Here is a 12,310-nt window from a genome sequence, read left to right as displayed (position 1 = left end):
TTGGGTGCGGCCTGGAAGGCTCTGGCTCCGGGGCCGGGCCGGAAGAGGGCTTCTGAGAAGCAGGATGGTTCGGGGGAGCCGTGGGGGCTGCTGCTCTGCTCAGCCCACCGCTGGCCCCTTGCTCGCTCTCCTCCAGACCGGCTGTGCCCGGGTGGACAGTGCTTCTCTTGCCAGGGCTTTCCCTCTGCCATGGCTTCCCTGGCCCACAGTCCTGACTCCAAATGCAAAAGGAGGAGAGGGAGAAGAGGAATGAGATGGGTGCCCAGAGACGATGACGGTGGGCGAAGGGGGAGGAGGAGGAGAAGAGCACGGTGGGACAGTGAGAGGGCTGGCCGGCGCGGCCTGGCCCTGGGGCTCTAATGCTCCCCACTGTGTGCTGGGGTGGGCCCTGAGGTGGGGGAGGGAGGCTTGAGCTGCTTCAAGGGTCTGAGGAGGGTGGGGGTCAGAGGCCACCGGATGGCAGTGAGGGCAACCGGAACTCAACCACCTGGATCACCTCTTCCCTGGCAGCCTGAGGTGCTGGTGGCTGTGCTGTCTTCCCCCAGATTGATGATTCTGTAGGCACCTCCTGGGAGTCACCTCTCTACCCCCAGGGGCTTCTGTCAGCCCGGAGCAGGCTCAGAGCAGTGGGAGGCGGCTTAGGAGTGAGGCTGAGAATCCCACCCACCACCTGCACCTGACTCTGCTTTGGCTCCTGGGCTCCTCCCAGCAGGGGAGCAGGTGTGGGTGGGAAGAAGCCCACCCACAGGTGAGGACCCGGGATTTGGCTTAAATAAGCTTCAGTATTCTGTGGGACCACGAGTCAAGGGGGGTTACATGCCTGGCCCAAGGCCGTATGGTAAGCTGGTGGTTGCAGAGCAAGGCCAGGCCCCTATAAGGTGTGGGTCCAGGTCGTGAGTCCCAGGCTTGCCCCGTGTGTGTGTGTGGTTGTGCACTGGGCCTTGCTATGTGTGGACTCTGGGGTGGGGGTAGGGTCACTGCTGTTGGCCTCTGAGGCTTGGGATGAGCCCCATCCAGGGGCAGGCACCTTCTTCCGCCCGTTGTCTGTGGGAGCCCTGGCTGGTTCCATTTTTTCAATCCTCATGTGACCAATGAAAGGCCACTGCTTCATGCTCTCTGCCTTAAGGAGCAAAGCAGCTAGGGCTGAAGGCAGGGCAAGACACATGCTTCTTCCCGTCCCCCAGCCCCCAGCTGCTCCCCCCTGCCCACATCCTACGTCTCTGGAGCTGCCCATATCTACTTTAGGGTGGCCAAACCCCTAACCATGGCCCATCTTACCTTCCAGTTACTTCCTCTAAGGAGATGGTCTCCAAACAGCCCATCTGGTGATGGTGGGTCCAGGGGATCCCCAGCTTGAGTATGAATGGGAATCTTTGGGGGTTCTATCCACCCCAACTGTCGCCGGCCCAGAGGCCTGAGGATGTGGGGCCCCGGCACTCAGTGCTTCTTGGAACAGGGCCAGTAACCTTGGTTCTAAAGGGGCTGGCTGAGGCCTTGGGTTTGGCTCCCTAGGGTTGGCAGGGCCGAGGCTGGAGGGCCTAGGGAGGGGGCTCTTGGGTTGAGTCAGATGTCTTAAGAGAGGATTCTCGGGGGCAGGAGGGGGCAACGGGGGACAGACAGGCTCCTGGCCCATTGTGGGAAGGCTGGCCTCAGTCCTTCCTAGTTTGGCTTGGGAAGAGAAGGACACGGCTGCTGCCACCTGGTGTGGATGGCAGGCCTGCCTCTGAGAGGGCAGGATGTGAGGTGAGCCTGTGCAGGACTGGGTGTGACCCTTCTGAACATTTGCCTGTGTGCGTATCCTTCTGTGTACGCGTGGGCATGAGTATGGCTGGGTTAGGTCTTCCGTGGGCCTTTGTAGGTTGTGGGAAGGCAGAGCTTGAGGGCTGCCCTGGGTCTGGGGAGTGGTTTGTGTGTGTGTGTGTGTGTGTGTGTGTGTGTGTGTTGTATACGTGGTATCTGGGGGCAGTGGGCAAGGTCACGCGGTAGAGTTCTAACCATAGCTATGGGTGCGCATAGCTGGTGGGGAGTAGCACGTCTGGGTATCACTGCATGGTGCTCCGCATTCAGGTATCCAGACAGCAGGTCCGCGTGCCCCGTGGGGAAGTGGAGCGCCTGGGTCACGAGGTGGTCACTGACTGTGGCCACTTGGCCAAGGGATGGGCATTCCGACTGAAGCTTGTTGGCTTTCCCCCTTATCCTGCTTGGTCTCTTCCCTGGAGGCCCAGCAGAGATGTCATCTGCTCCCACCCTGGAGATCTCACGCCCTCCCCTGCCCCGGACTCCAGTGGGACATCATCTCCTCACCTCTGCCCTCCCACCCTCCCTACCGGTCCAGGTCCTGTCCCTGGGGGCTGATGTGCTGCCAGAGTATAAGCTGCAGGCGCCGCGGATCCACCGCTGGACCATCCTGCACTACAGCCCCTTCAAGGCCGTGTGGGACTGGCTCATCCTGCTGCTGGTTATCTACACGGCCGTCTTCACACCTTACTCGGCCGCCTTCCTGCTGAAGGAGACGGAAGAGGGCTCCACGGCCCCTGACTGTGGCTACGCCTGCCAGCCACTGGCCGTGGTGGACTTCATTGTGGACATCATGTTCATCGTGGACATCCTCATCAACTTCCGCACCACGTACGTGAATGCCAACGAGGAGGTGGTCAGCCATCCCGGCCGCATTGCCGTCCACTACTTCAAGGGCTGGTTCCTCATCGACATGGTGGCCGCCATCCCCTTCGACCTGCTCATCTTTGGCTCTGGCTCTGAGGAGGTAAGTTGGCAGGGAGGCCGAGGCCGGGAGGGCACCTGGAAAAGGAGAGAAGGTGAGGGGGTACGGGGGTAGCTGCCCCTTGGCCACTGTCCCTCTCCAGGTGAGCCACTCCCCAGGCAGAGGGCCAGAGAGGCCGCCTTTTTGTCTTTGTCCATCCAAAGAGGCCGCCATGTTCTAATCACACAGAAGTGGCCTGGGAACTCGCGGGGGTTCTAGGCGGGCGCCTAAGGGTGGGTGTTGTATCTTCCAGAGCCCCATTCTCACCGGGGGGACCGTGAGCCCCTCTGTCACAAAGATGAGCCCTTTTGTCACAAAGCTAGGACAAAGATTAATGGGACTCTGTGCCGGGCTTAGGGAATGGGAGCTTCCATCATTAGGAAGTCCTGGGAGGAAGTCTTTGGGGATTTTACTTCCGGTGCCCCCTCCCTCCTCACTTGTTCCCACACTGAACGTCTGTCCGCCCAGCTGATCGGGCTGCTGAAGACAGCGCGGCTGCTGCGGCTGGTGCGTGTGGCGAGGAAGCTGGACCGCTACTCGGAGTACGGGGCAGCCGTGCTCTTCCTGCTCATGTGCACTTTCGCGCTCATTGCACACTGGCTGGCCTGCATCTGGTACGCCATCGGCAACATGGAGCAGCCACACGTGGACTCCCGCATCGGCTGGCTGCACAACCTGGGCGACCAGATCGGCAAGCCCTACAACAGCAGCGGCCTGGGGGGCCCCTCCATCAAGGACAAGTACGTCACGGCCCTCTACTTCACCTTCAGCAGCCTCACCAGCGTGGGCTTCGGCAACGTCTCCCCCAACACCAACTCGGAGAAGATCTTCTCCATCTGTGTCATGCTCATTGGCTGTGAGTGTATCCTCGGGGGGCGGGGTGGCCCGGAGTCTGGGAAGAGCCCGAGATGGGCCAGAGCAGGGGTGGGCGGGGGGGGGGGAGCCCTGAGACCACCAGCAGAGCATGTGTGGGGGCTGGGACACCAGGCGGAGACTCAAGGCAGAGCCCAAGGGCACATGAACCTGGGCTTCTGTGTTTGTGCGTCTCTCGTGCGTGCTTCCACTGAGATGTGACTGCGTGTGTCGTCGACCCGGTGCAGGGGCGGGCGGGGTCCCTCGGATGCTGATGTCCCCACTCACCCCCGCCCCCAGCCCTCATGTACGCCAGCATCTTCGGCAACGTGTCAGCCATCATCCAGCGGCTGTACTCCGGCACCGCCCGCTACCACACGCAGATGCTACGGGTGCGGGAGTTCATCCGCTTCCACCAAATCCCCAACCCCCTCCGCCAGCGTCTCGAGGAGTATTTCCAGCACGCCTGGTCCTACACCAACGGCATCGATATGAACGCGGTGAGGCCGCTCGGCTTCGCTGGTGGTGGGCTGGAGGGAGCAGGGTCACAGTGAGACTTCCCTGGATGCAGTGAGCACGTCTAACCGGCATCGCGTTCTTTGGTTCAGGCGGTCACGGTCACGGTGCTAGTGCCTAGAAGGACCCTGAGAAGTACGTTCTGCTTTTGATAGCGGAGCTCGTGTACTGGGAGAACTCTCACTGTGGGGCGGGCCCAACCAGGCCCTTCCGTACAGGCAAAGCATTTAATCCTTACAACGGCCCCAGGCAGGAGCTGGTCTCTACACTTTACACTAGAGAATGGAGGCTGAGAGCAGGGAAGCATCGTTCCCGGAGGGCGAGCGAGGGCGCCCAGCTACAAGGGGTGGACTCTCTGATGCTCCTCTCAGGGTCTCGGGGTGGGGGGTGCGGTGCCTGAAGACAGCGTGCTGAGCCAGCCCAACGCCCCCAGGTGCTGAAAGGCTTCCCCGAGTGCCTGCAGGCAGACATCTGTCTGCACCTGAACCGCTCGCTGCTACAGCACTGCAAGCCTTTCCGAGCGGCCACCAAGGGCTGCCTGAGGGCCCTGGCCATGAAGTTCAAGACGACACATGCACCGCCAGGGGACACGCTGGTGCATGCTGGGGACCTGCTCACCGCCCTCTACTTCATCTCCCGGGGCTCCATTGAGATCCTGCGGGGCGACGTTGTCGTGGCCATCCTGGGTACGGGGCTAGGTGCGGGGGACCGGGTGCTAGGTGGAGGCCTGGAGAGCTCTCAGGACACAGTTGTTGGGGCCGTGGACCCACTCCTGCCTGCAAGTAATTCACCTAAGCTTAGACCCTCCACGGGGGGGGGGGGGGGCGGTGGGCAGTGGAGAGGAGCCCCACGTGGGGGCGGGGCTGCTGAACTCTGAGGGTTCTTAGACTCTGTTCCCTACAGGCTCTCCCCACAGGCAGCGACGCTCTTGCTTCCTGAAAGCAGGACCAAATCCAGATACCCCAAAGTGGGCAGTGGAGGGAGGTTATGCATCTGATTTTACTAAGGAAATTTACTCAGTTCCCTGCGGCCTCAGGTGATACAGCCCAGCCCAGCCCTCACCATCTTCAAAGCAAAGGGAGTCTCACCTCTCTTTCCCTCCCCGCTGTGCCTGGGCAGGGGGCTTCCTGTCCTCTGCCTGTCCTTCCCTTGGCCATGTGCCTCAGGGCAGATGCATCACAGGGGGCCATTTTAGATTTTTATTTCTCAGTTCAGTCAACACCTATACTCACTCCACAAACAGCCCGAACACAACAGACAACCCAAGTTTCGCTATGTAACACTTAGCTTTAGTGCGTGTGATACATTCTGGTGTCTTCTGTGCTGTGATCAGCTTTGCTATCCTATTTTCTTTCGGTAAACAAAAATGCTGGTCTTGTTTCGCTGCCGTGTTATGACCTATAGCTTGAAGGGCCCTGTTGATGAGGGTGCAGTGATTGGCCAGGATGGTGTTTGGGGCATAGGGTTTGGAGGGGGGTAAAAGTGGACTTAGAACCCAAGGAAGCCAGGGCCATGGGCAGAGAGGGGTGTATCCAGGCTGGTCCCGCTGGCCGGTTCCAGTTGTTGGAAGGCAAGGAGGTCCAAGCCCTCTATGCCCCCACGGCACTGATGGCCATGCTGAACAAATCCTGCTTTGGGGAGCAGCGGGGAGATGGGGCTGGCTAGTGCCTCCCTGGCTCTGGGGGCTGGGGCCGGTGGGTGGGTGGCCAGCCCAAGGGGAGGCCCCCAGCCTCCAGCCCCCAGCTCAGGCTGAGAATGCCGGGAAGACAGATGCCTTTTCCCTGTACTGCTGCGCAGGGGCTGAGCCCCTACTCTTGGTGTCCTCCTACAGGGAAGAATGACATCTTTGGAGAGCCTTTAAACCTGTATGCTCGGCCCGGCAAGTCCAATGGGGACGTGCGGGCCCTCACCTACTGCGACCTGCACAAGATCCACCGGGATGACCTACTGGAGGTGCTGGACATGTACCCCGAGTTCTCGGACCACTTCTGGTCCAGCCTGGAAATCACCTTCAACCTGCGGGACGTGAGTGGGCTGCCCTGAGGAGGCTGTACCCTGGTGGCTGCCCCCGACTGGGGTGACCTCGCTGGGCCTGTTTCCCTGCCTGTCAAACGGTATCGGAGCTGGAGGAGGTCAAAGGCCCGGCCTCAGCTCTCTCGGTGGAGCAGAGCATCTGTGCGGGGGAAAGCTTCCTCACGGCGGGTGCTCCTCCGGGCTCCACGTTCTCTACGTTAACGAGGGGGTTGGGGCTGACCCTGGCAGGGCAGGTGGGCGCGGAAGGGCCCTGACACCGCTTTTGGTTCTAGACCAACATGATCCCTGGGTCTCCCGGCAGCGCGGAGCTGGAGGGTGGCTTCAACAGGCAACGCAGGCGCAAGCTGTCCTTCCGCCGGCGCACCGACAAGGGTGAGGCGGGGCGGGGGGGGGGGGGGGGGCAGGGTCCAGGGGAGGGGGGTGGGGCGTGGGGGCAGGCGGTAACTGCGCGTAGCTCTGCAGACTCTCGTGCCCCTACCTTCAGTGTTCCCCATTCTCTCGCCCCTACTGCCCCAACGCTGTCCACTTCCCTTTAATGCCCACTCGAACTGGCACCTCCTCCGGGAAGCCCTCTTCCACCCTCCTGGGTGCCGACCTAAGCTTCTTTGGGCCTCAAGCGGCGGGCGGCTTGGCGCTGCCTTGAACTCATGAGGGCAGAAGAGAAAGACAAAGGAGGGCGAGGGGGCCAGCGCAGGGGGTCCCAGAGAGCCCCGCCCAGCAGTCAACTGTCTGAGTCGACCTGGTCCCGCCCCCCCCCCCCCCCCCCGGGGGTTCCCATTCCGCTTGAGCGTGGGTGGTGGGGGGGGGCGGGGTTGGAGGGGGCCGGAGGTAAGAAGAGCGGAGGAAACAACCGGGGACAAACCAGGACGTCCTGGCGCAGCCCTCTCCCAGGCCTACTCGGTCCCCTCCCCTCCTCTCCCCTTCTGTGCCTCCTGCCTTCTCTGAGGCCCGTTCTCTGTTTCCCACAGACCCGGAACAGCCAGGGGAGGTGTCGGCCTTGGGGCCGGGCCGGGCGGGGGCAGGGCCGAGTAGCCGGGGCCGGCCAGGGGGACCGTGGGGGGAGAGCCCATCCAGCGGCCCCTCCAGCCCTGAGAGCAGCGAGGATGAGGGCCCAGGCCGCAGCTCCAGCCCCCTCCGCCTGGTGCCCTTCTCCAGCCCCAGGCCCCCCGGAGAGCCGCCGGGTGGGGAGCCGCTGACGGAGGAAGGGGAGAAGAGCAGTGACACTTGTAACCCGCTGTCAGGTAGGGTGAGGGCCCGGCTCAGGTGGGTGGGGCGTGGCATCTGACCTGGCCTCAACCCAGTTCTCTGGCTCCAGGCGCCTTCTCAGGAGTGTCCAACATCTTCAGCTTCTGGGGGGACAGTCGGGGCCGCCAGTACCAGGAGCTGCCTCGCTGCCCTGCCCCCACCCCCAGCCTCCTGAACATCCCCCTGTCCAGCCCCAGCCGGCGGCCCCGGGGCGATGTGGAGAGCAGGCTGGATGCCCTTCAGAGGCAGCTCAACAGGTGAGGGCGGCTCTGTGTGTCGAGGGGGCGGGGCCTGTGTGTGTGTGTGTGTGTGTGTGTGTGTGTGTGTGCGCGCGCGCGCGCACGGGAGATCTGTGGGTTTCTCGTAGTATTATAGCCTGAAAGGAGGGTGTCTGCTCCGTGTGGGCTTGTCCGTGTGGGCCACACCCTGACCCCCTCCTCCCGTTCAGTGCTGAGAGAGGGACCGCACACCTAGAATGGAGAGGGAGCCTGGGGTGGACCAGCTGGCTGGTCCGTAAGGTGGTTCCGAAATCACCCGGTGTCTCCACATCCCCGAGAGCCAGAGCATCCTCCTCCTTCTTGCCCCAGGCTGGAGACCCGGCTGAGTGCAGACATGGCCAGTGTCCTGCAGCTGCTGCAGAGGCAGATGACGCTGGTCCCACCTGCTTACAGTGCTGTGACCACCCCGGGGCCCGGCCCCCCCTCCACCTCCTCTCTGCTGCCCGTCAGCCCCATCCCCACCCTCACCCTGGACTCGCTTTCTCAGGTAAGTTCCAGAGCCCTCTGCCTGCCCAAGGCACCCCAGCCCCTGCCTTTTCTGCCCCCGGCCCACTCAAACCTGCTTTGCCGTCCTTTTCCTGAAACGCGGGGCCTCAGCTTCCTCCCATCCCCGTTTCTGCCCTCGTCCTGGACTGGACTTTTGGAGGAGGACTGCCTCGGGAGCTGCAGGCACAGGGCGAGGCAGGAGAGCCCCCAAACCAAAGCCCCCAAACAGCAGGACAAAGGAAACCAGCGGGCTGAGAGGGGTCACCTAAACGGCTGGATCTACTCAGGGGGACTGTGTCATGGCCAGGAGGGGTCTCCGAGGCCTGGTGGTGGGTGCTGCGTGCCAGTCCACCCCCGGCACGGGGTCCCTGCCGTGACCGGCCGCTGCTCGGCTCTGGCTCCGCTCCCCACCCGTGGCTCTCACGGTAGCCACTCTGCAGGGTTGTCTCGATGGCCTTGGCCGAGCCCCAAGGTGGCGCTTCTGGCCCGCATCTCTCCCCTCCCGCGGGAGTGGGCCTCTGTTGCCCTTCGTCCTCTCCTGAGTGGACTTGTGTGCTCCCGCCCCCCCTGACAAGACAGCTGCGTCTGGGCCCCAAGAAGGGGGTTCTTCTGGCTCCCAGAGGTGGCCTGGGATCTGCTCCCCCCTTCCTCTGGCATCCGCTCCCCCTCCCATATGCTGCCTGCTCCTGTTTGCAGACACCAGGGCCCACGTCAGCAAATGTGCCAGTCTCCCTTCACGGCCTCCCCCGCGGAGCTCTCACAGCACGCTCGTCAGCATCCACAAACCCCTCCCGTCTGCCCTGGCACTCTCCCTGGCCTTCCGGGGCCTGGCCGCCAGCCTGCCTCTGCTTCTAGGTCCCTGAGTTCCTTCTAGATTGGAGGAAGGAGCCCTGTTTCTTTTCCTGTCCCAACTCAGGGCTCCATATTCTGGGTTGGGTTTGGATTCGTCTGCCATGTTCCCTGGGGGGAAGAGGGGAGTGGCTGCAGCCTTGGGCTCCCCCTGTGTCAGGGGCCGCTCCCAGGGCTCCCGGCTGCCCGCTTCGGCTCCTGCCCACTGCGAGTGCATTTCTCTTCTTCCGACCTCAGCGCTTGCCTGTTGTGCTCCAGGTCCCGCTCTGTGTGGCTCGGCCCTTGTCCTTGTCCCGTTGAGCCCTCTTCTGTTCCCCAGTCCTCTGTCACCGAAGTCTCCTGACCCCCTCTGTCGTTTGACCCTCCTCTCTGTTCACCCGAAAGCCCCCTCCGTCCCCTCACTCCCCTTCCACAGGCTCCTCGTCTGCTCACACTGTGTTCTCTCTGCAGGTTTCCCAGTTCATGGCGTTGGAGGAGCTCCCCCCGGGGACCCCAGAGCTCCCCCAAGACGGCCCCACTCGACGCCTCTCCCTGCCGGGCCAGCTGGGGGCCCTCACCTCCCAGCCCCTGCACAGACATGGCTCAGACCCGGGCAGTTAGTGGGGCTGCCCGTTGTGGACACGTGGCTCACCCAGGGTTCAGCGCACTGCCTGGGCCCCTCCCCTCAGAGGCCCTGCCCGGGAGGCCCTGGCCAAGAAAGGGGAGAGGAACATGAAGGCACAGCTCCCTCCCCCAGCCCTTGGGCCCATCTCTTCCTGCAGTCCCCTGGGCCCCAATAGGAGGGGCAGGGGCAGGGACAGGGCCGGGCAGTGGACGGGGGTCTGTGGTCTCCCCACTGCCCTGGGGGCATTAGCTGGTCTAACTGCCCGGAGGCACCCGGCCCTGGGCCTTAGGCACCTCAAGGACTTTTCTGCTATTTACTGCTCTTATTGTTAAGGATAATAATTAAGGATCATATGAATAATTAATGAAGATGCTGATGACTATGAATAATAAATAATTATCCTGAGGAGGCTCCAGGGTGCTGGACCGTGCGGCCCTGGGCCCGCTGGAGCCTGCGTTCACATTCACACATGTGCGCATGCGCCGCGCTCCGTGGGACTCTGGGCGTATCTGTCTGCGTGGGCAGGGTCTGCAGGGGCTGCCCTGATACCTGGGGGTGGAGCGTGCCAGAAGAGGTGTTCCCTGGGGTCTGCCGTGGGGCATCTCCAAGGCCTCCTGACTCCCACAAGGAGTTCCCGATAGCCAAGCACTGCCTGGAGTGTTGTGAATAGAGAGGCAGTGCTAATGGGATGCCAGGACCGGGTCCAGCCCCTCAGGGTCGTGTTTCGCTGGGTGGCATACTGGCTCCCAGAGCTGACCATACACTGGCTTGTCCCCTTACACGCCTCATGAGCCCAGCCCACACTGACCCTAACCTGGGGCTGTGTTGGTTCATTCTGGCCCATGTACCCCAACCCCCTGACTTGGCCTTACCTCGACCCTAACCCAGACTCACTTGGGCTCTGTACAGTTGGGGCCCCACGGTGACCTGACTCTGGGCACACTGGTTTTCTCAGTCTCGACCAGAGCTCCTCAGGTGTGTGGCTGCAGGTGGGCCTCGGTCACTATGATCTCTTGAGCACCTGTGATCCTCGATCACAGAGTTAATGTCTAGAGAGAGTGGGAGATTTTGGGTGGCTCATTCTCGTTATTGGGGGAATGAGTCGGAATCTACGTCCTGGGGCCAGGGAAGGGTTGTGCCCTTGTGTGTGCCTGCGTGTGCGTATGGTCTCGTGAGGACACACGGCCCCCTGGAGCCGTGGCTGGCAGTGACCGTGGCAGGGCACCTGCTGACCAGCAGGAGGAGCCAATGGGCAGCAGCCAGCTAGTGCTGCCCAAGGCCTCCAGAGCTGGCAGAGCAGTTTCCCACTTAATCCCCACAACCCCTGACCCTTTGAAGTGGGCTTGTTAACCTCGCCTGTTAAAAAAACGTTTGTTTATTTTGAGAGAGAGGCGGGGGTGGGGGGTAGGGCAGAGAGAGAGAGAGGGAGAGAGAATCCCAAGCAGGCCCTGAGCCGTCAGCACAGAGCTGGGCGTGGGGCTCGATCCCACGAACCATGAGATCAGGACCTGAGCCGAAATCAGGAGTCGGATGCCCACTGACTGAGCCGCTCAGGCGCCCCAACCTTGGTTTGAAATCAAACGTGGCTATTCTCACGGCGCGTGCCTCGGATGGGGCGGGAGACCCTGCTCTCTTGAGAGTCCTTGCTATGCCCAGCTCAGGTAGGAGAGAAGGGAGAGAATTTCTCCTGTCCGCGTGATTCTGCACCAGGGCCCTGGCTCCCCTCCCAGGATTGCCGCATATGCTTGTGACTTGGGAGTTCACACACACGACTTCCTGGGGGGTTGGTGTATGTGATGTAGGGGGGGAGGTGGTGAGCAGAGCCCCTCAGTACAGACAGAGGCAGAGGTGACCGTGAGGCTGGCGGGGAGAAGTAAAATACAGACAGCTCAGTGCACCTGGCACGCTGGGCCTGTGTGAGCTGGGCCAAGCGCGTCTGATGCTCGTTCCGTCCTTGTTACTGTCCGCCCTTGGCCTTGCAGTATACTCGTGGGCCTCAGCCACAGTTCATACTACTCTGCCCCACAAGCGTGGGGGCTGGGGGAGGCTGGGGGAGGGGCTGGGGGCCACCCCGGTGAGTCAGGGCCTGGTGTTGGTGGGCACCTGGTGGGGAAGGAGAAGAAACCTTTGCCTGCACTCTCCAGGCTTTGTATCGGGTGGATGCCGGCCATCCCTCTGCGGCACCATAGCAGCCCCCACAGCTGGTCACTGGCCCAGTGTGGACTCTGGTGCTTGTCCGAGATGGACTCCCATGGGTGTCCCAGGGGTCAGTCCGCTCCATCTGTAGCGGGAGAGCGGCCAGTGTGGTCAGGATGCCCTGGGCCAGGTCCTTGCCGAGAGCCACCTGCTGAGGGTGGGTGGAAGACAGTGACTGTGGCTTTAATTACTGGATCAGTTCGCCTGCACAGCTGCAGCTAGGTGCTTGGAACCTGCATCATTTAACCCTCAGAGGGAGGAGTAGTAAGTCCAAGCGGGCAGATTAAGGCTCAGGATGGTAGGTGACTGGCCGGTGGTCACACTACTCACAGGTGGCAGTGCACAGCTTCAGGCTGCATGGGAGGAGCGATAGTGACCTTGAGGGCGTGACACTGGGGCTGACACTCACCGGCTGCAGGGCATAGGCTCGAGCCTGGGCCTTGCGGGCCTGAAAGGCAGGTAGGGTGCTGCGCTTGGGAGTGCAGCCCG

General features: G+C 62.3%; 1 protein-coding gene across 5 annotated transcripts in view; it reads left to right on the top strand.

The window, feature by feature from the left end:
• Nucleotides 1-10,030, top strand: part of KCNH2 (potassium voltage-gated channel subfamily H member 2) — a 32,327-nt gene extending 22,297 nt beyond the window's left edge. For 3 of the 5 annotated variants that reach the window (XM_045496158.1, XM_045496160.1, XM_045496162.1), the window contains 10 exons: nucleotides 2,336-2,764; nucleotides 3,230-3,617; nucleotides 3,914-4,113; nucleotides 4,563-4,815; nucleotides 5,961-6,154; nucleotides 6,436-6,535; nucleotides 7,132-7,404; nucleotides 7,479-7,665; nucleotides 7,996-8,173; nucleotides 9,472-10,030. In XM_045496158.1, coding sequence (XP_045352114.1) covers nucleotides 2,336-2,764; nucleotides 3,230-3,617; nucleotides 3,914-4,113; nucleotides 4,563-4,815; nucleotides 5,961-6,154; nucleotides 6,436-6,535; nucleotides 7,132-7,404; nucleotides 7,479-7,665; nucleotides 7,996-8,173; nucleotides 9,472-9,621 — 2,352 coding nt within the window. In that variant the 3' untranslated portion in view covers nucleotides 9,622-10,030. The remainder of the gene's footprint in view (nucleotides 1-2,335; nucleotides 2,765-3,229; nucleotides 3,618-3,913; nucleotides 4,114-4,562; nucleotides 4,816-5,960; nucleotides 6,155-6,435; nucleotides 6,536-7,131; nucleotides 7,405-7,478; nucleotides 7,666-7,995; nucleotides 8,174-9,471) is intronic. The other 2 variants (XM_045496159.1, XM_045496161.1) reach the window with 2 other exon arrangements.
• Nucleotides 10,031-12,310: the final 2,280 nt, after the last annotated feature.

The sequence above is a fragment of the Leopardus geoffroyi genome, chromosome A2 (assembly GCF_018350155.1).
Source record: "Leopardus geoffroyi isolate Oge1 chromosome A2, O.geoffroyi_Oge1_pat1.0, whole genome shotgun sequence".
Classification (NCBI taxonomy): domain Eukaryota; kingdom Metazoa; phylum Chordata; class Mammalia; order Carnivora; family Felidae; genus Leopardus; species Leopardus geoffroyi.
Note: the sequence above shows the minus strand (reverse complement) of the source record. Positions and strands in the feature narration are given on the sequence as shown.